This window comes from Astyanax mexicanus, chromosome 3, assembly GCF_023375975.1.
Source record: "Astyanax mexicanus isolate ESR-SI-001 chromosome 3, AstMex3_surface, whole genome shotgun sequence".
NCBI lineage: Eukaryota > Metazoa > Chordata > Actinopteri > Characiformes > Acestrorhamphidae > Astyanax > Astyanax mexicanus.
The window spans coordinates 3,278,667-3,302,013 of NC_064410.1; the positions used below are offsets into that span (position 1 = coordinate 3,278,667).

General features: G+C 38.3%; 1 protein-coding gene across 1 annotated transcript in view; it reads left to right on the forward strand.

The window, feature by feature from the left end:
• Positions 1–23,347, forward strand: part of rapgef5a (Rap guanine nucleotide exchange factor (GEF) 5a) — a 105,840-nt gene that overhangs the window by 38,676 nt on the left and 43,817 nt on the right. The window contains exons 7-9 of the mRNA XM_049475735.1: positions 787–835; positions 1,540–1,616; positions 10,143–10,271. Of these exons, the coding sequence (XP_049331692.1) occupies positions 787–835; positions 1,540–1,616; positions 10,143–10,271 (255 nt within the window). The remainder of the gene's footprint in view (positions 1–786; positions 836–1,539; positions 1,617–10,142; positions 10,272–23,347) is intronic.

A 23,347-nucleotide genomic window follows, 5' to 3' on the forward strand; every position in this document is an offset into this window, starting at 1 on the left:
TATTCTCATAGATCTGTAGTATAATAATAATAATAATAATAATAATAATAATAATAATAATAATAATAATACATGTAAAATGTGATTTATCTGGTCTCTGACCCTCTATAAACTGAGGAAGACCTCAGGATAGGTGCCTGTTTTTTTATTGTTTTAGTCATTTCTACATACAAAATCATCATACATCCACAATGTTAGCACAATGCTAAGCTTTCTTTACTTGTTATTTCCCTTAGCCTTCAGTATAGACACCAACAATATTTTGACTGATTGACTACAGTTATGTAGGGCTCATTTTGCCTGTAAATTATTTTAAAGGGCTCTTTAAAACCAGTTATTGCTCTCTATTCCTCTCTATAGCGTTTTTATATATGTGTATACTCTTTTTTTCCTGCAGTATCTGAGCACAGCAGTGCAGCAGGATCAGGCCATATGGGCGTCTTGTAGCTTTTAACATTTCAAAGTCAATCAGGGTTCTGGTCCCAAAGGTGCAGGGCGAGCTCCACAGGCCCCGACGTCTGGGGCAGAAAAACTTCTACACAGCTTCTCCATTAAGGAGGAACTGTTGAGCATTAATTACTGCGGCACTCTGGGCCTTTTCAGAGTGTGTTTTTAATTTTTCAACATTTCCTTTCATGTTCCAGCTCCTTCTTAAATGCTGCAAACGCACTCTCTCTCTCTGCAGCCTCCCCGAGTTTAGACCCAATCACTGAAATAGAAATTACACATGTTTTATGTCTATCGTCTTCTCTTATTTTACAACTATTTATTTTTTGTATTCCACAGGTACAGAATGAACTAGCAGCAGCACTGGCGAGAAAAGCAAGGAAGTCCAGTAAGTGCAGTTTTAGCACATTTAATTATTCTGCAATGCTTCTGGAGTGGAATATACATTAGGCGATGCTCATTACTATCTTAGTCTGGAAGTGGCGTATTGCTATCTTTCTGGCGTATTGCTGTCTTGGCTCCCAAACACTGAAAATGTTATTTATTTAAAAAAAATAATAATTAAAAAAAATATTTATTAAATAATGCGACAGACTGGGCAGGGTCAGTAACACAATAGCAGCTTAAACAAACAAGATACCAGAGTGAGCAGGAAATGAGGTCATACACAGGATATCCAAAACAGGGCTAAAAGGGCAAAGGTACAAAAAGGGAAGAAAAAAGGGTCAGAAATGCGAGGTAGAAGAGCTAAGAAAAATAAATTCGATACCAGGCAAGAAGTGAGTAAAAGCAGGGGGTATTTATACTAATCAGTCCAGGTGTAAGTACTCCCAATAGCACGGTGAGCCGGAGCGCTGATGCATCACGTGATCCGGCATGTTTAGAAGGTTGAACGCAGGTGCATCTTTTCCCGTCGTTATGATAGCAAAGACACACAGACACGGCCTAAATCAAGCTGTTCAGTCACCTATAGATCTCTAAAACATTGGTTACATTTTTGATGTTGCATCTGTTCATCAGTTTGATGTAAATTGAATTATCATTAGTGCTTAAAGCTGTTAAATCGATGATTGTGATTCTGATTGTTCACAGTGTCAGAAGAGGGCGCTTCAGATTCTGCAGAAAGTTCCCCTCAAGAGCCTCAGAAACCAGATGAAGACAAAAACAAGGTACAGTACAGACAAAATACATCAATCTATCTATCTGTCTGTCTGTCTATCCATTATTTAGCAATATACTACAGAATTGCTTACTGTCTAGTTCTGAAGGTAGATTACTTTTCTTTATTCTAAAATCTACTGTCTCTCTCTTAGCAACCACCTAGCAACCCCCTAGGAGCTGCCTAGCAACCACTTAGCAACACCATAGCCACCATCACCACAGGAACCATAGCAACACCTTAGCAACCCCCTAGCAACACCTTAGCAACTGCCTAGGAATCACAGAGCAACTGCCTAGCAACCAATTTGTAAGACTATGGCCACCATTTAGCAACATCGTGTTTCATGACCTGGGATGCTGTTGTGAACAGTCTGAGCACTCTAAACTGAGGAACCATCCTGTGTTTCCTTTCGGAAATGCAGTATTTTAGTTAAAATTTGTAATATTCTGGTTATATATATATATATATATATATATATATATATATATATATATATATATATATATATATATATATATATATATATATATATACATACACATGGGTTGGACTAGTGTGGGAGGTTTCATGGCTAAATTGGAGCAGCCTGGTGGCCAATCTTCATTAATTGCATATTATTGCACCAGTAAGAGCAGAGTGTGAAGGTTCAATTAGCAGGGTAAGAGCACAGTTCTGCTCTAAATATTGCAATGCACACAACATTATGGGTGACATACCAGAGTTCAAAAGAGGACAAATTCTTGGTGCACGTCTTGCTGGAGCATCTGTGACCAAGACAGCAAGTCTTTGTGATGCATCAAGAGCCACGGTATCCAGGGTAATGTCAGCATACCACCAAGAAGAACCAACCACATCCAACAGGATTAACTGTGGACGCTGTAAGAGGAAGCTGTCTGAAAGGGATGTTCGGGTGCTAACCCGGATTGTATCCAATAAAAAACATAAAACCACGTCTGATCAAATCACGCAGAATTCAATGTGCACCTCAACTCTCCTGTTTCCACCAGAACTGTCCGTCACCACAATCAATTATTGTGCGCTAAAACCAGGTGTTTCAGTTTCATTGTCCAACCCCTGTATATATATATATATATATAAATATGGTACATTATTCTAGTGCCGATACAGCATGGAGGGATGGATGGGTCTGATCTCAGGCCTGTGCAGAATGTGTGCAGTGTGGTGCTGTTTTATCTGATCTAGTGCGCTGCTGTAATTGTGTTGAGTCTGATGAATTATTGAGATAGAGTAAGAGGTTTCCCATGTTTGAAGACGTGCCAAGAGCCCTCGCCTGCTCACTCCTGCCCTCTCTCTCCTGCCCTCAATCCCATTCTCCATATATATCTCTCGCTCAAACAACACAACAGACACTTACATACACACAGCCACATCACACACACAACCAAAATGGTTCCAAAAATGTAAAACATGTATTTTTCTATCAGAAAATCCTCACTGACCACAAAAATGAATAGATAAAACAGATAATTGCTGTAGTATGTAAACTAAAAACCAGACACATGCTAACACAGAATTCAAATTGCTCATCAGTAATGACCTTGTATTATACCACAAGGTCATAAAAAAATAGATTTTACCAAATTAAAAACCTCTGGAATATAATCAAGAGGAAGATGGATGATCACAAGCCATCAAACCACCAAACTGAACTGCTTGCTGAATTTTTTGCACCAGTAGTGTAAAGAGCATAAAGTTATCCAAAAGCAGTGTGAAAGACTGGTGGAGGAGAACATGATGCCAAGATGCATTGAAAAAAACTGTGATTAAAAACCATAAGGGTATTCCACCAAATATTGATTGATTTCTGAACTCTTAAAACTCTTTATGAATATTATATCTGCATCATTTTTTTGTGTTTGTTATTTCGGCCATTTCTCATTTTCTGCAAATAAATGCTCTAAATTACAATATTTTTTTATTTTGGAATTAGGGAGAAATGTTGTCTGTAGTTTATAGAATAAAACAACAATGTTCATTTTACTCAAACATAAACCTATAAATAGCAAAATCACAGAAACTGATTTTAGAAACTAAAGTGCTCTCTTAATTATTTCCAGAGGTGTATTTTAAACTCTTCTTCACCTGCTCAGGCCTGCGATCAGACATACTAAAAAAAAACACACACACATACTGCACAGACCCAGGCTCTGCTGGACTGAGGGCGGGGCTCAGCGTAGCTCCATGTATGGACAGTTCAGTTACAGTATAAGAGTCTGGCTGTCTTGCGTAACTCAGTTTTGGGTGGGAGTATTTATTCCCAGGGTTGTTGTGGTTGTAAAGGGGGTTTACAGGAAGTGCTGTGGGCAGACGGCCACTCCGGAGGGTCTGGGGCAGGTCCAGCATCAGCGCTTATCACACCGGTCTGTTTACTGGGGAAACTGCTGTGGTATAAAGCTGCTGAGTGAAGTTGTGAGTGTGTGGGTTTGTATTTGTGTTTGAGACAGAGATAATAACTCAGTTATTTATAGTTGATGATACAGATCTCAGGAAAAAAAGCTGTTTCTCATTAGTGGCGCTGAGTGAAGATACTCTTTACTCTTTACTGGAAGACACACCCTAAATCTTAATATTAATATCAATGCTTTTTTCTTTTTTTTTTACTGTTTTACATTACACTGTTTTCATTTCCTATTTACGATGGCGTTTTAGGGCCACTTTTCTAAAACTAAAAACAGTTAACTTTCAGAATAAAGTCGTAATATTACAAGATTAAAGTCACAATATAAAAGTTGTAATATTACAAGAATAAAGTCATAATATTACAACTTTATTCTTGTATTGCAATCTTATTATAATGCGGCTTTAGTCTCGTAATATTACGACTTTAAGTTTGTAATATTACGATTTTATTCTCATAATATTACCACTTTAATCTTGTAATATTACAATTTTATTCTTGTAATATTACCACATTAATCTTGTAATTTTTCCAACTTTAATCTCGTTATATTACAACTTTAATCTCAATTATATTACAACTTTATTCTCATAGTATTACAACTTCAATCTCGTTATATTACAACTTTAATCTCGTTATATTGTGACTTTTATCTCGTAATATTATGACTTTGTTCTCGTAATATTACGACTTTAATCTTGTTATATTACGAGTTTATTCTCGTAATATAACAACTTTCATCTCGTAATATTACGATTTTAATCTTGTAATATTACAACTTTATTTTTGTAATATTACAACTTTCATCTCGTTATATTGCGACTTTAATCTTGTAATATTACAACTTTAATCTTGTAATATTACGACTTTATTCTATAAGTGAACTGTTTTTTTTTAAGTGGCCCTAAAATTAGAATTTTTCTAAAAGAGTAGTACCCTGATGTGATAATTAAGGTATATACAAATGTACTGTGAAGTATACATAATATGCACATCAATGATCTCTATAATGTGTGAATTGTTAATTTTGTTTAGTAATTTCTTATTTTTTTAAACAAAAATATAACAAAAAAATAAGTATAATTTTATAAATATGTAATAAAACCTCTGTTTTTTATTTAATATAAAACCTGTCACTGTAGATACTGACGATACCCATCACATACTAATATACTCATACACTTATTATTGTAACATTTTTTTTCACTAGAATAACAACATATTTCCTTATCACCCGACACTATATGAGTGTTTACAGCATACGAGCTCCTCTGTGGTTCACCCAGAGCTTATTGCCCTGCTTATTACCGCCTTCCCTCACTCTCGTCTTTACGCAGATGTGGTTAAACCCCGTAGACACACTAGTGGATCACAGTGATCACCACTGCTTCACCAGAAGAAGAAGCCACCATTAAAAGAAGTCTGAGTGACTCGTGACTCATCTTCACTGCTGCCTTCAGGCTGCATGGAGGAATGCACTATTCCACTCTTCACTCAGACAGTGCTCTACACTCCCAACACACACACACACCCCTCACACACACCTCACATCAATATTTCAGCATCACTAGACATCTCCCTGTAACTGGGTTGAAGCTAAGCCACCCATATTGCATGACTCCTGCAGGTTCAGAAGCTTCTACAGTTGCAAAAAAAAAAAAAGTAGGTGAACCCTTTGGAATTACTTGTATTTCTGCATAAATTAGTCATTAAATGTGTTCTGATCTTCATCTACGTCACAACAATAGATAAACACAGTCTGCTTAAACTGGAAGTACTATATTGTCTTTAGCTGACACTCTAGGATTCTTCCTCACCTCGTTGATCATTCTGTGCTGTGCTCTTGCAGTCATCTTTACAGGACTTTACTACGCCTAGGGAGAGTAGCAACAGTGCTGAACTTTCTCCATTTGTAGACCTTCTGTCTCACTGTGGACACGTGAACATCAATGTATATGTTTGCATGGTTTTATTGAACACAACATGTTAACATTCATAGTGTGGGGGAAAAGTATGAAAAAGTGAACTCCAAAGCTAATTAGTTTTTTTTAAGAGCTAATTGTAGGCAGGATGTGATGACATTGTGTTGGGGTGTGTTGATTAAATCTGCCCTGCCATATAAAAAACAGTTTTGAGTTTTGAGCTGTTCTTAAGAAGCATTGCTTGATGTGAATCATGCCTCCCGCACAAAAGATCAAGCTCTCAGAAGACTTATGTTTAAGAATTGTTGACTTGCATGAAGCTGGAAAGGGTTACAAAAAAACTCTATATCTCAATAAGCCTTAATATTCATGTGTCCATTGGTAAGACAGTCTACGGTCTACCGTAGGCATGGTAAAGTCCTGTAAAGATGACTGCAAGAGCACAGCGCAGAATGATCAATGAGGTGAGGAAGAATCCTAGAGTGTCAGCTGAAGACTTACAGAAATCTCTGGCACATGTTAACATTTTTGGTTGTCAAATCTACAATAAGAAAAACATTAGACAAGAATGGAATTCATGGGAGGACACCACAGAGGAAGCCACGTTTGATGTTCCACAGCACTATCTGTTTATGCAGACTGTGTTTGTCTATTGTTGTGACATAGATGCTTAAAGCTGCCCTGCCCTATAAAAAAGAAGCATTGCTTGATGTGAATCATGCCTCCTGCACAAAAGATCAAGCTCTCAGAAGACCTACGTTCAAGAATTGTTGACTTGCATGAAACTGTAAAGGGTTACAAAACTCTATATCTCAATAAGCCTTGATGTACATGTGCCTATGGTAAGAAAGATGCTCTACAAATGGAGAAAGTTCAGCACTGTTGCCACTCTCCCTAGGCGTGGTAAAGTCCTGTAAAGATGACTGCAAGAGCACAGCGCCAAATGATCAATGAGGTGAGGAAGAATCCTAGAGTGTCAGCTAAAGACAATATAGTACTATCAGTTTAAGCAGACTGTGTTTGTCTATTGTTGTGCGTTAGATGAAGATCAGAACACATTTAATATTTAATTAGACCAATTTATGCAGAAATCCAAGTAATCCCAAAGGGTTCACATACTTTTTCTTGCAACTGCAGAAGTGAACTGGCTCAGTAAATTGATCTCAGGGCAACATGTGTCAAAAAAGCTGCCGCCGTACGTCCTGTGGATGTTTTCTTTTCATTAAGAGTGTGTTTTTCTGGACAACTTTATGAGTACGCAGTAATGGTTTTGCTGGCCGTCTGACTGCGCAGAACCCATTGTTTCAGTGGCACCGTGGGATGATTTACCTCACAGGAAGAGCTGAGCTCAGGGCCAATCAAAACACTGCCCAGTGCAAATAAACAAATGGGAAGCTGGGGTCTGGCTCTGATAATACTGTGATACACCCCCCTGTTCCAGGGAACTCCACTCTGCTACTGTAGAGCATGTGCACTGTATAAGGACTGTACTGGAGTGTGTGCCTGTGTTTGTAGATCTTATCAAGAACTGAATGTTTTGAGAAGAACACCAAGGTTTAACATTGTGAGAACATTTAGTCACAGTTCATTTCAGAGAGACGTAGCTTGTGTACCAAATGTTCATACTCTTTATCTGACAAAATTCAGATAATCAGTGGTTTTAGGTTTATAAGCAGGATTGTGGAAAGAGAAAATGTTGAGGTAAAAGGTTAGACTTTGGTTTTAAGGTTTGAGGTTAAGGTGGAAGATTTAGGTCGAGTTATTGTGAATGTTGGGTTTAGGTTTTGGGTTGAGGTTAAAGTTAGGTTAAAGAACAAGTGATTAAGATTTTGGGTTAAGGTATTGTGACCATTGGGTTTAGGTTTTAGGTTTGATTTTGAATTATTATTACGGTTTAGGTTTTTGGTTGAGGTTTATGTTGAGTTTAGGTTTGGGTTTGGGTTTTCGATTCAAGGATAGAACAAGTGGTTTAGATATTGGGTTAGAGTGTAAGTACGCATTCGGTTTAGACTTTGGGTTAGATTTGGAATTTATGGTTTAGGTTTTGGGTTAAGTTTGGAATTTATGGTTTAAGTTTTGGGTTGATGTTGAGTTATTTTGAATGTTGGGTTTAGGTTTTGGGTTAAGGTTAAAGTTAGGGTTAGACTGCCTGGTTTAGGTCTAGGGTTAAGTTTAAAGTTAGGGTTGGAATTTATGTTTTAGGTTTTGAGTTGAAGTTGATGTAAATATTGATGTTATTATGAATGCTGGGTTTAGGGTTAAGGTTAAAGTTAGGGTAAGACTGCCTGGTTTAGGTTTAGGGATCAGGTTGATGTTGAATTATTATGAATTCTGGGTTTAGGGTTAGGGTTCAGGTTAAAGTTGGGTTAAAGAATAAGTGGTTTAGATATTGGGTTGAGTTATTTTGAGCTTTGTTTTTAGGTTTTGGGTTAAGTTTAAAATTAGGGTTAGAATTTATAGTTTGGTTTAGGGTTGAGGTTGATGTTGAGTTATTGTGAATGTTGGGTTTAGGTTAAGGGTTAAGGTTAAAGTTAGGGTTAGACTGCTTGGTTTAGGTTTTGGGTTGAGGTTAATGTTGAGTTATTGTGCATGTTGGGTTTAGGTTTTGGGAGGAAGTAAATTTAGATTAAAGAATGAGTGATTTTGTGCATTGCATTTAGGTTTAGGATTAATGTTAAAGTTAGGGTTGGAATTTATGGTTTAAGCTTTGTGTTGAGGCTGATGTTGGGTTATTATGAGTGTTGGGTTTAGGTTTAGGGTTAATGTTAAAGTTATGGTTGGTGTTGGGTTTAGGTTGATGTTGGGTTGTTATGAGTGTTGGGTTTAGGTTTAGGGATACAGTTCGAGTTAGACTGCCTGCTTTAGGTGTAAAAGAGGTTAAAGGTAAAGTTAGGGTTGTAATTTGTGGTTTAGGCTTTGGGTTGAGGTTGATGTTGGGTTATTGTGAGTGTTGGGTTTAGTTTTAGGGATACAATTAGAGTTAAACTGCCTGCTTTAGGTGTAAAAGGGGTTACGGTTAACATTAGGGTTGTAATTTATGGTTTAGGTTTTGGGTTGAGGTTGATGTTGAGTTATTGTAAGCGTTGGGTTTAGGTTTAGGGTTAATGTTAAAGTTATGGTTGGAATTTATGGTTTAAGCTTTGGGTTTAGGTTGATGTTGGGTTATTATGAGTGTTGGGTTTAGGTTTAGGGTTAATGTTAAAGTTATGGTTGGAATTTATGGTTTAAGCTTTGGGTTTAGGTTGATGTTTGGTTATTATGAGTGTTGGGTTTAGGTTTAGGGTTAATGTTAAAGTTATGGTTGGAATTTATGGTTTAAGCTTTGGGTTTAGGTTGATGTTGGGTTATTATGAGTGTTGGGTTTAGGTTTAGGGTTAATGTTAAAGTTTGGGTTTGTGGGTAACATTGGGCTTGAAGTGGTTTGGGTTCTGTTCAAGGTACATGTATTAATAAAACGTTCAATGGATATGGAACTTCCCTTTTTCTCTATGTAAGTACTGTTAGCTCACACTCAACACCTTCCTCTCTTCAATTTCTCCTCTTCTTTTCACACACCCACTCTAGTAAAATAAACACACACACACATGTATCTGATCTGTATGGTGATAAGCCCGAGCTTATGGCTGCTAAATGCCTTCCTTTCAGGAAACTGGATACTCCACAGCTTCCTTTTCTCTGTGCTGACTTGCTCTGAAGAGTAAGTGCAGATAAGTTGTGCTTTCTGTACTTTTTTTTTCGTTCCCGCCTCTTTTTTGGGAGGAGTTACGCACAAACACACACACACACACACATACAGACACACTTGCACATGCATACACACATACACACACACCCACCCACCCACACGCTGATGAGATACACACGAGTGCTCTGGCTTCAGTCTCATACTTCAGTCTAGATCTGAGACAGAGGGAGCAGATGATGAACGAGAGACAGACACACACTGTCTCACAGACTCATTCACTTATGGGCTCCCGGACGGCTTTGAGAGTTTGAGCCCTTAGACACACACTCACACACACACCTTCATTCTGGAGTTTATTAAGGCCTGAGGGACTCTATCTATCTGCTCTCGCGTGTGACTGTGTGTGAGTGTGTTTGTGAGAGTAAGATAAAGAGAGAGAGAGTGATGGGCAGCATGGCGTGGGACTGTGGGTTGAAGTATCTCTTCTCTTTGCCTCCGGTGCTCCAGCAGAGTGGGGTGTGTGGGCTGAGATCGCCCGACGAGTTGTCGCGTTTGGAGATGGTCCAGAGGCTGGCGAAGGACGGGTGCCGCTTCCTTCAGAACCCAAACTACAGGCTGCCGGATCGATCAACACCGGTAAGAACCGCTACCACCTACTGAACTTCCTTTAACCCTTGTGTGGTGTTCATATTTTTGTTACTCGTTTACTTTGTTACTTGTATTTAATTCAGCAAAATTAAGCAATTTTACATTAAAATGCTTTACACATGCTTGCTTCACCTAAATTGCAAGCAATATAAACAGCTTACATGGTTAATATTTGCCCTTTACCTTTCTTATGTTACATTTCTTTCAAAAAGTGCTGCTCTTTTTTATTAGTTTTTTAATAAAATGTGAAAGAAAATGAATTAAACTCAAGATATGAGTAGAAAATTAGTTTAGTTTCAAATTTACAAATGAAGCAATGTTTATTAGCTCTTGGCCAAACATACTGTATATAATATAAATGTGTGTGTGTGTGGAGGGGGGGGGGGGTGTACAGTGTGTGTTTATCGAAAATGTGTTTTGATATATGTTTTTCACAAAAAATGAGCCAATGCCAATGAGTTTGAGTTAGAAAAAATATTTTTTAAGTATCATTTGATGAAAAATGAAAACGGGTCCCACAGACCCGAACACCACACAAGGGTTAAATAGGTACTAGTACTAATAGTTCTGGATGAATGAACAGTTACTGCGGACTGTTGCTTCATTCAGGACTGTTAGTACTAGTAATAGAGAGTCCTGTGAAGTAGAATAAAGTACTGACAGCTCCTTTCTGTGGGTTTGCTTTGTGTTTGTGTGTTTGTTTTAAGCTTGGGTTAATCATGACTATCAGTACTGGTAGTTAGTCTATAGGACTATTAGTTGTAAAATTGTGGAGTAGAATGGACTACTTATGGTATATAATACACCTAGAATAATCACTTCTTAATAAGTATAAATTAATTAATTGTATATATTTCAGCATGAAATGCAGGTATTTTAAAATAGGTGTATTAAACACTTTCTTCAGTATTGACAAATGCACTGGGGGGGGGGGGGGGGGGGGGGGGGCGGGGTTGGTGTACATGGTTGACTCCTCGAAAACATAGTGGCCGGCTGCTACGCCAGGAGGCAGGCTGGCTAAGCGGAGTCTATGTATACATGTATGTCGATGTCATGATCAGTACAGTGATGGCGGCGCTCGGAGCTGAAGATAGCGTTATGGGTAAACAGCGTTTTTTAAATAAGCTTCTTGTGCACTTTTAAAGTTAGTAAAACATCATTTTAAATGTCATGGCTCCTGCTTTCCACCAAGGAGGTGTGGAGCTACTTTGAGCTACTGGATAACGGTGTAAAAAGCAATTTATCGGGGCAAATTATGCCCCAAAGCTGTTATAAAAAGCGCTGGTGTTGTCAAAAGCACTAGGCATAAAGCTAAAAAATACTGGATCCAGAATTGCAAGTCCAGAATTGTCTGTTTTTATAAACTAACCACACATTAGACAGTGTTTCTAATAATTAGCGCTGTCGTTATGTTATTAAGATACATTAATGTTAATTATGCTTTATGCATTATTATTCTCTATCTATCTATCTATCTATCTATCTATCTATCTATCTATCTATCTATCTATCTATACATACATACTCTGGGCTTGTGTGTTTTAAGCTCAGGTCAGCAGTAACTGCAGCGTGGTTCAGGAGGGTGAGTTCAGCAGAGCTGGCACACTTTCAGGTCTATTGAGGTTTGTGTTTGAGCGTGTACTACATGTGAGCGGGTGTGTTGCCTGCAGCAAGGTGACATACACACAAAGCTGAGTTAGAGGGCAAGGGGGGCACAGAGACAGAGAGACAGAGTGTGTGTGTGTGTGTGTGTGTCTCTGGAGGAGCTGTGCTCGGTACCACAGAGACTCAGAGAGCTCTCTTCAGAGCGAGCGGCTGATTAAGCACCGCACAAACACTGCAGATGATTAGTGAACTTTACAAGCTGTGTTTGCATCTTTGGAAATGAGACCCTGGGGGCGGAGGACGAGCTCAGCTGCCTGTGTAGACTGTGTCTAGACTACCTGAGGGGGAAGAACGGACGGACCTGGAGAAGAAAGAGGTGCCACAAAAGGGGTTTTTGAAGAGATGCTATTCTTCAGAGAACCACTTTCTTGAATTTGAGTTTGAAGCACCTTTGTTAACCCTTTGAAGCATTGATCATAACGCTACATTTTCTGAGAATGTTTAATTTTCTCTAGGTTTTATGACAGTTAAATGTGCAACTCATATATTATATAGATGTATTACACACAAAGTGACCTATTTTAAGTGTTTATTTCTTTTATTGTAGATGATTATGAAGCTTACAGCCAATAAAACCCCCAAAAAACCTTTGTCTCAGAAAACTTGATTATTAAATATTAGACCAATTGGTACTTTTGGCAGTGTGGACACTGTGTCCAGTACTGCTGGAAAATGAAATCCGCAAATCCATAAAAGTTGTCAGCACAGAGGTTTGTCTTATATAACACAGTGGATCAACACCAGCAGATGTTGGACATGTCTCTCCAAACCATCACTGATCATTAGTAAATTTTATATTTCATTTGTAAATCAAGGGAGCAGAGTCTGGAGGAAGAGTGGAGAGAGACACGGTCCAAACTGCTTGAGGTCTAGTGTGAAGCTTCCACCAATCAGTGATGGTTTGGAGAGACATGTCATCTGCTGGTGTTGGTCCACTGTGTTTTATCTATAAGTCCATCAAAGAAAATCGCGTATTTCATTTTCCAGCAGGACTTGGCGCACTGCCCACACTGCCAAAGTACCAATTGACCTTTTATATAATATTCTCATTTTCTGAGACACTGATTTTTGGGGTTTCATTGGCTGTAAGCTTCATAATCATCAACAATTAAAAAACAAATCAGGTGCTTTGGGAAATCCTTGTTCAGTCATTTGTTCTGATCTCCAATTAACATCATTTACTTGTGCAACCGTCTGAACTCTTGCTCATTAGGGGCGTAATGAGGGAAAATTGCTACTGGTTGACTTGTTGGGAAAGAGAAACCCATAAAGCCCTGTCATTAGTGTGGAGAGCAGTGTGTGAGTTGCATCATGTGAGTAAATGCTGATAGAGGAGTGTAGAGTGGTAAATGTAGGTGTTTGCTCGGGGTGGGGTTGAGGTTTCTGGTCATCTCTCTCTCTGGTCTGGCATCTGTAACTTGTTTTTGGTAGATAATGTATCCAGTGGGAATTAGGGCTGAAATATATAGGAAAAAAACTGACATGGCAATGTTTATTTTATATATATATGTACAGCTCTGGAAAAAAATGAGAGCTCTGAAAATTGATGAGTTTCTTTGATTTTACCAAATTGAAAACCTCTGGAATATAATCAAGAGGAAGATGGATGATCACGAGCCATCAAACCAAGCTAAAAAGTTATCCAAAAGCAGTGTGTAAGACTGGTGGAGGAGAACATGATGCCAAGATTAAACTGTGATTAAAAACCAGGGTTATTCCACCAAATATTGATTTCTGAACTCTTCAAACTGTATGGCTCTGCAGATTTTTATTTTAGTCATTTCTCATTTTCTGCAAATAAATGCTTTAAATGACAATATTTTTATTTGGATTTTGGGATAAATATTGGCTGTAGTTTCTAGAATAAAACAACAAATGTTCAGTTTACTGAAACATATACCTATAAATAGCTATACATCAGAGAAACTGATCCAGAAACTGAAGTGGTCTCTATTTTTTTTCAGAGCTGTCTATATGTATATTAAAAATTCTCTGTATCAATTATTGGAGTAAAATTGATTAAGTTGGGCTGGTAGATATGTCATGCAAAATATATTGTAACCAAGAATATTGTGAAATGCTCCTTGGAACAGATGAGTATAATCATGCTAGTGGCTTTTTTTTCAGCATTAGATTCACTGTAAAATGTTGTATTTTGCAAATTAACATAATAAGTCACTCAGGTTTGATTAGCAGTTCTGTCGGTGCTTAGCTAAATCATGGCATTTTTCCATTTTGAGCACTGAATAATTTGTTTTATTGGTATATTTAAGTTGCAGAGGCATGCAAACATTTAGTTGATGCATGGGTTTAATTAAATACCATAAATTTGAAAAGAGAAATAGCCAAACAAGGTCTCCAGTCAGGTATAATTTGACCTCTGAAGGTGGGGTTCTTTGTATAGCACTGCTAAGTTTAGTTCAACTTTTATTAACCAGCCCCATTGTTACCATTCTTCCATTCTTTCAATAAACAGAAATGCTAAGTCTCTGCTGAATTGCTAACACTTCACATTGTGACGCAGAGCTGTAAATGTCTGGCTTTGTGAAGTATTGCGCTCTACATTCACCGAACATCATAAAGCTGAAGAAATGGCCTTTGATTGGACTTTGGATTGGCTGTTCTCACAATGGCCACGGCCGGGTCTCTCCCTTCCTGCCATTGATGGTTCCTGGCGCTGTTCTGGTCGCCATGGTGAAAGTGCAGAGCTGATGTGTGCCTGCCTCATGCAGTCATTTTCCTTTTTCAATCTCTCACGAATGCATGTGCATGCTCTGTTCCATGCGCTCATGCTCTCTCTCTCTCTCCTTCCTGTACCGACAGCCTGTTCTGCACGTAGATATCGCTTCAACATTTCTCCAGATTTAGCCCTGAATGCTCTGTGAAATAAAGGAGATTTTGTACGATTAAAAGCAAAAGCATGGAGCAGCATGAAGACAGCGTTTGCTCATTGCAGTATATCATCTGCTTTATATATATAAATAAGAATAAACTGCGCCTTATCAGCAGTTTAGCTCAATTATAAATTGATAATATGGATGGATAATGACATTAAATTGAAATTCATATAAGAATGATCTATATTGTTTGTTATTTAACAGTAAAGACTGAATTTGCATCTCTATTATTTAAAAAATGGTTTTCCTGTGGCATTGGCATTTAAAAAAAAAAAAATATATATATATATATATATATATATATATATTTTTTTTTTTTTATGTGTATATTTAATGAAAAGACCCTGACTCAAATTTGCATTGCAAATTATGCAGCTTCCAGAAATAAAAAGCTTAGCTCTTATAAGAGCTTGTTCTTAAATAACAGGAAGTTGTCTCATTCAGTTCTACCATGCTGCTATGCATTCAAGTATTAATGGAACAAAAGAACAGTAACTGGTGATACTACAGAATATATAAAAACAGGACTTTTTCTGCTGTGGTTGGCTTTTTATGGAAGTCATGTGACTCACAGAAGCAGAAACACAGAAGTCTCAGTATCCAAAAAGTTCTAAAAAAGAGATACCGAATTTTTTAGCATTCATTTAGAAGCTTGAACACCAGAGTGTTCTCATTTCCTATGGTGTGAAACAGCCTCTGTTGATTTGTTGTACTACAATTCCCATAATTCCACTTCTGCAGAGGACTCAACTGTCAAATGCAATTCCTCACCCAATCAGGAACTTTTTTTTTACGGCCTTTGTCGCCAGAATACCTGTGAATCATTTGCTCTTTTGTATAAATACCCATCTGTTTTTTTTTTTTTTTTGCGTAGTTTCTTCGTAGTTGCGAAGTATTGCCAACTGTCAGTTGCCTGTGGTACATTGAGCTTTTCTACTGTTCAGTTTTGCCCTGTCAAATGCAATTCCTCGTCCAATCAGGAACTTTTCTTATAGACTTTGCCACCAGAAGACCTGTGAGTCTGTGAATAAAATGGATTCTTTACAGTGTATCAGGTATTGTATATTGAAACAGTCATCTTTTTTGGTTACTGACTTTCCCATAATTCCACTGGAGTGGTGAACTCTGCAAATTCAAATGCAATTCGTCACCCAATCAGGAACTTTTCTTATGGCCTTTGTCGCCAGAATATCTGTAAATCATTTGCTCTTGTGTATAAATACCCATCTGTTTTTTGCGTAGTTGCGAAGTATTGCCAACGGTCAGTTGCCTGTGGTACATTAAGCTTTTCTACTGTTCAGTTTTCCCCTTTCAAATGCAATTCCTCATCCAATCAGGAACTTTTCTTATGGCCTCTGTTGCCAGAATACCTGTGAATCTCTGAATTCTTGTGAAAGTACTATAAAAAATATTTTTAGAAAATTCTTTAAAGAACGTTCTGGTAGGTTTTAGGCTGTTGGCTTTCAAAATTCTTACTTCTGAATTCTCCTAGATTCCTTCAATCCCATGCAAGTTTATCAGAGATACTAGCTTCCCAGATTAGCGAGCCATTAATTAGCAAATTACTTAGAGCAGCTTTAACCCGATTAGCTCAGAAAACTGCTTCAGAGATTCAGATGAGATTCGGATCAGCGCCTTCCTGGCCAAGAAACCTCTGCAGCTCAGTAATTTGATTACTTCCCTTGTTGTGCAGTGGATACTTCCTGTATTGTATTTCCTGTATTGTGAAAAATGTATTATGCATAGTGTAGCAGGTATTGTTGTATATTGTATATTGTAAATCTATAAGCTTGAACACCAGAGTGTTCTCATTCCGTGAGGTGTGAAACAGCCTCTGTTGATTTGTTGCACTACATTTCCCATAATTCCACTCTTCTGGAGGACTCTGTCAAAGGCAAAAGCTATTTGTCACCCAATCAGGAACTTTTCTTATGGTCTTTGTCACCAGAATACCTGTGAATATATACCTGTGACTTGTGTATATATACCCAACTGTTTGTTCATTGAGCTTTTCTACTGGCTTTTCTAGTGAATTAGTCAATCGGGGCACGGGTGGGGAAAAACCACCTAACAACACTTTAGCAACTACCTAGCATTTGCTTAGCAACCACCTAGCAACACCATAGTAACCACCACAGATACCATAGCAGTGCCTTAGCAACCATCTAGCAACACCATAGCAACCCCCATGGATAGCATAGCAATGCCTTAGCAACAACCTAGCAACACTATAGCAACCACCTAGCAACTGCTTAGCAACACCATAGTAACCCCCACAAATACCATAGCAACACATTGGCAACCACCTAGCAACACCTTAGCAACCACCTAGCAACACCTTAGCAACCACCTGGCAACCACTTAGCAAACACAACAGACAGAATAGCAACACCTTAGTAACCACCTAGCAACCGCTTAGCAACACCTTAGCAACCACCACAGACACAATAGCAACCACCTAGCAACCGCTTAGCAACACCTTAGCAATCACCACAGACACAATAGCAACACTTTAGCAACCACGTAGCAACCGCTTAGCAACACCTTAGCAACCACCACAGACCATAGCAAGTGCCTAGCAATGACCATAGCGAACGGTGGGAGCCGTTTTAGCTGCGTAACCATCCTGCGTTTAGTCCTTTTCTAGTTTTCACTGCTATATTGCAATAGGAAAAACCTTGTAAGTCGCTCTAGATAAAAGCGTCAGCCAAATGCCATTAAAAAAAATTAAATGCTGTATGCTCTAACCTTCTAACCTGAGGGTCTTGAGGTGTTTTGTTCTTTCATACTCAGCATTGTTTTGATGGGTAAGTGATTTAATGGTGTTTTCCTGACCCGCCCCTTTTGATTCCTGAGCTTGTCCTTTTTTCCAGTAAAGGGAGGGACTTACCGCACCACACCTTGACCTCAACCCTTTCACTTTCAGACTGCGGCTCAGCTTTCTGGAAGAAATGGGGTGTCTCCAGCTGGGAGCCCACCCTGACGCAAATACAAGCGAACACATACAACATTTCCTTAAGTTACTTTGTGTCCAGAAACACAGGAAAGAAACACCAAGTGCTTCCTGTAGGCTTTCCAAGAAACCCTCCTTTCCTTTCTCTATGCTGTATGCCTTATTAGTTCACACACACTTATGCAAATACGTACACACACAAAGGATGACGACAGGTGGATGTCCTGAAAGCTACCGTGTCTTTACCAGATGTTTGAACTACACTGTGGAAGTTCTTGAGTAGATAGCTACAGAAAAAAAACAAATGTCTACTCTGGGTCTGGAACTTCTACAGTGATATTTTTCTCAGATTTTCCTAAATAGTCAATGCAAATGACAGTCAGTATAATTTAAAGTCATGATCCTTTAAGTATAAATTCAATTTTAATTAACAAGCCTCCACAATACTAAGGAGGTCACAGGTTTCAAGCAATATGGGAAAGAAAAAGAAGAGGAAGAAAGCCCCTTTAAAGCCCTTTATGTGTGAAAATGGCCTCATCTAAGTATATCAACCTTTTGGCTGATCACTTTCTACCATGGTACAAAAATAAGAACCTGTTGTCTTCCGTTGTTACAAATTATCTTCATGCATGACTAAGTCTGTTAGGATATTTTTGATTGAAATAGCTGTTGATTTTAGATGTGTGAATGGGACCACTTAATGCTGCAAATCCAAAAATGTATCATTTGCAGTTCTTTACAACCTATAAAATGCTTTGAAACACATTTCAAATGCTTTAAAATGCCGTGCATAATCATGTGTAACCACATTTTGAGTTACTTTTTCATTTAAAAGATAAAATAAAATACTGTTATGTTATCTTTTAGAGGTTCGTTAAAAAAATTATTTGAAATGCGCGGCTCGAAATGTGCAAAAGGCATGTACTAATTCCCTGAATTAATCATGGGTGTGTTTAATTTTGGGCGTAACATGAAATAAACCAATCAGCGTGCCAGTTGCCTTTTCCGCTGAGAGCCAGGTGAGCTCTGACTTTGGCACATTGATATCTTAACAGCGTGTAGCTTTTGTGCATCTCAGCAGAGGATACTGACCTGAACGTTCAGTTATATTCCATAACTCCCATATGCTATCTTACCAGTGGGGGAGCAAGATGTGAAAATAGACCTTTGAGGGGGAGTAAGATAGCAATGAGCATTCTACTCACTTCTCCTTACAGATAATTCTTTAAAGATTATTTCTTTGAAAGAGGACCAGATGATTTATTTTCTGACATTTCTCTAAGTGAAGCCTTTTTGGAATTTTTATAAAACCTTGACTGAATGCTGTATTTTTTGATGCATAACTGAAGCCGGGTGTATCTCAGGATATGAAAACAGAAGAAGAAGATGGAAAAGTTGATTGGATTTTAGAGCTCAGGATGTTTCTGTTGGACCACAGATGAAGAAAAGGCTTGTTGTATCTGCACAGTTATGGATTAGAGAGAGAGAAAGCTGGGAGATATGGTGCGGGAAAGTTTGGTGAGGTAATGTCCTGAAAAGTGAGTGATGAACATTGGCTTGGCAGAGAAGGGGGACAGGAAACAGGGGAAGGAAAGGGAGGAGAGAACCAGGCTGTCTCCTCGCTCTTTAGTTACATTAATCATAGACACTTTTAGAGAAATCAGAAAGTGATCAGGTACCTTAAATACTGTGGACCATAAATCTCTGTATGGTGATCCACCTTAAATGGTTTTGAGACAGGTCAGAAATAAATGCAGTATATGATCAGTAGAACATTGTGATTCTCAATGCTTAAATATCATTTCAGCACACAGCACTACCAGGAAGCTCATCACCTGAATATTGAACACCTTATTTATATTTCACCTCCTGGATATACACCTGCATTTCACTCATTCCTTGCTAAGTATTGTTGGTTTTTATTGGCGTTGCTATGGTATCTGTGGTGGTTACTATGTGGTGTGTTGCTAAGCAGTTGCTAGGTGGTTGCTAAGGTGTTGGTAGGCCTTTGCTAAAACATTGGTATGGTATCCATGGTGGTTTGTATGGTGTTGCTAAGCAGTTGCTTAGTGGTTGCTATGGTGTTGCTAGATGGTTGCTAAGGCATTGCTATGGTATCCGTGGCGGTTACTATGGTGTTGCTAAGCAGTTGCTAGGTGGTTGGTTTTTTACTTTATCGCCTTGCCTGTGTACGACTGTTTGGACTGTTTATCGCGTTTGGTATGTTTACTCCCTCTTGCTGTTGTTTACTGCTGTTGACCCTTCTTATAATTTGTAATATATGTATTTCTACAATTACATGTTATAGTCCTTCTGTTTCTCTGCATACTTTTAATCCTACCTTTACGATTGTAGACAGTGTGAGCGCTAAAAGCACTAAGGCACTATGATCTGGAGATCGCTGGTTCGAATCCCAGTCATGCAGCTTGCCATCCATCAGCTACCAGAGCCCTGAGAGAGCAAAGAAAATTGGCCATGCTCTTTCTAGGTGGGTACAGTAGATGGAGCTTTTTCCTCTCATCACTCCTAGGGTGATGTGGATCAGCACAAGGCTGCATCTGTGAGCTGATGTATAGGAACCGAGTCACTGCGCTTTTCTCCAAGTGCTACGCGACAATGCTGCATCAGGATTTAAAATCTTTCGTTCTTGTGGTGTCCATTTCACTACAAGAATAGTCAATGCTTAACCCTTCTATATATGTATATTTCAAAACTGCTAGAGGACACATTTCTTATTTATTTCTTATTATATATATATATATATATATATATATATATATATATATATATATATATATATATATATATATAAAACATTGTTTAAACTAATTCTAAACAATGTATTTCACCAGCTCAGGCCCCTCCTGAGTACAATGAGGTCATACTGTAGCTCAATCCAGCCTACATTACATTCCTCAGACCCCTCCGAATTCCTCTTCCTGAGCTACGACGGGTTATATAATTCTCACATACTTGGCTGAGAGTTTGTCTCACTTTATAATCTCGTTGAGTCACAGCTGTATCACTTCTTTATTCTCTTATAAGGAAGGATCGCAGTCTGTGCGGATTCCCTTGGTGTTATTTTGTGGGGGTTAGTTTTAATGCAGTGTAACAACTGTGGCTTCAGTAGAAAACTATATATAAATAAATTGAATTCTGATTCAGATTCATCAACAATCCACTAGAGGTTTTTATCTAAATAAAACACAAACACATCAAAAGTCATGGGACAGCACTATGTGAATTTGATCATACAGCGTTACCTTAAGGTAAGCCTTAAAAAAAAAAAAAACACCCTTGGAAATACCTGTAGTAGTAATAATGTAAGGTGGGAGGGTGGTTTTGATCTCACAGGATATCTCACTGATTATCTCTTTGCAGTTTTTTTTAGCTTCCATGGAGCATAAAAAAAATCTTGGTACTCTAGAGTAATAAATTAATTTTGTTTTAGCATCAAATTTTATGATTTATGTGTAATAATTTGTGATAAAGTGATAAAATATTGTATTATTTATGTAGTTTTATTTATGTAATTTATGTAGTATGTAGTTAACTTTCTATCTTGTTGGATGCACTATGTTTTTTTTTTTCAAGTGATTGCACTTCTGGAAAAGTATGCACTTATTTTTTATTAGGTTAATGATACAAAAGCAAGCGATAAATGTCTTATAGTTCATTTTATGTCATATTCCTGTTCCATATGAGAGTTTCAACCCCTTTTTTTAACCCGGGTTTTTGTCAATTGTCTGCCTGACATTACACTTCTAAATATTGAGGATTTCTATTTAAGCATTACATAAAAAAGCTAAAGCTTGTAATAGAAAATATATATATAAATATTTAGATATAAAAAGTAAATATGCTAATGTCAAAATATAATGAATAAAATCATAAAATTAGCTGTTTCCTGAACTTTTCCTCTCCTGCAAACCCAAATTTGTATCACATACACCTGTAGCCCGTATATGATCATTTTTAAGGGGTTACAATAAATTATTCATGATTATTTTTATTAATCATGTGTAGAACATATCATGCAAAATGTTTCAGTTGGTTGTCAAATTATCAATGCAGAAAATTAATGATTAAATGATTAAATGGCAGAAATACAGCGACTCTGGCTACTGGGTAAAAGTGTAAAACCTTAATTTGACTGATTTATAAAACAGATATTATTATGTAACTACGCATTATTATTAAGTTATGCAAGATGGAGTGAGTTTAAGTGAGTTTAAGTTCTGGAATGAAAGTGTATGTGTGTGTGTGTGTGTGTGTGTGAGAGATCCTCCATCTGTGTAAGCAGCCAGTGGCCTGTGTGCTCCCTGGAGTAGCAGTGTGTTGACTTTGGAGACGCTCTAGAGAAATGTGCTCGCCGCAGATAAACGGGTTTTCGTTATCAGGTACATCTCTGGCGCTTTTTCCCAGCAGCCTCTGGGGCTTAGTTTGTTAATTTAGGTGTTTTTATTGAGTTACGTAACCGTAGCCGTGCGATCGGAGCGATGTTTCCATCAGTGCTGCTCTGCCTCTGCGCACACAGGCGGACGGAGAGAGGGATGCATGGAGGGATGGAGTGAGGTTGGTGGTTGAGTGGCAGGCAGGCGCATAGTGGAATTTGATAAAATGGGAATGTGGGAAAACATTCCGTGTTTGGGTTATTTTGGATGGAGTTCTGGAGAGCAGGGATGAGAATATTCAGAGTATTAGGTACTGTAACTCCAGCCTCGTGAATTTGGCCCAACGTCACGTCACAATGTCCCACTGTGGTCCTCTGACCCAGCTGAAGTTTGGGGTCATTCCCAGGCCAGAGTGTTCTTTCCTGGGGGAAGGTGGAGGGGGTTTGAACAAAGGTCTTCCGGCAGTTTCCGCTCTGGCCGCCGGGTCGTGTCCTGGCGGTGAGCGTCCTGTCGGGTTCGTGTCCTGGCATCCTTCACTCTGCAGGTAGGAGGCGCAGTGATGGCTCCTCATCATTCATGCTCTCCCGTGGGTAGGAGACACATGGCAGGCGTCTCTGGTGCAAGGTCAAACTGCAAAGTGAAGGGCTTGACCACAGTGTGTGTGTGTGTGTGTGTGTTTCTGCATGTGTGAGAGGGAACATCTTCATATAAAATATATTATACCACAGTTAGTTCCTGCTTTAAGGTTGAGACTACGCAGACTATGCATATAGTCTATAGTCTATGTATATAGATCTATGTCAGGATCAATACAGTGATGGCAGCTCTTAGAGCTGAAGCTAGCGCTACAGGTTGTTTTTAATAACAGTGGTTTTTAATAAGTTTCATGTGCACTTTTAAAGTTCGTAATGCTCAAACTCAAACATGCAAACATATCGCTGGATCTATATCTGACTGGATGACAGCACTGCAGCAGAGAACGCTACCTGTCTTCGCCCTGCAGTCCGTTTTGCAGATCTAAAACTCAAAGGACAAAATGTTTTCACACTGTAAACCCATACATCGTTTGAACTCTGTCTGTTTTACATAAAATTGGATATTTCTAAACAATACTAAACTATTTTGAGTTAGTTGAACTCAGATTTGTGAGCTCAT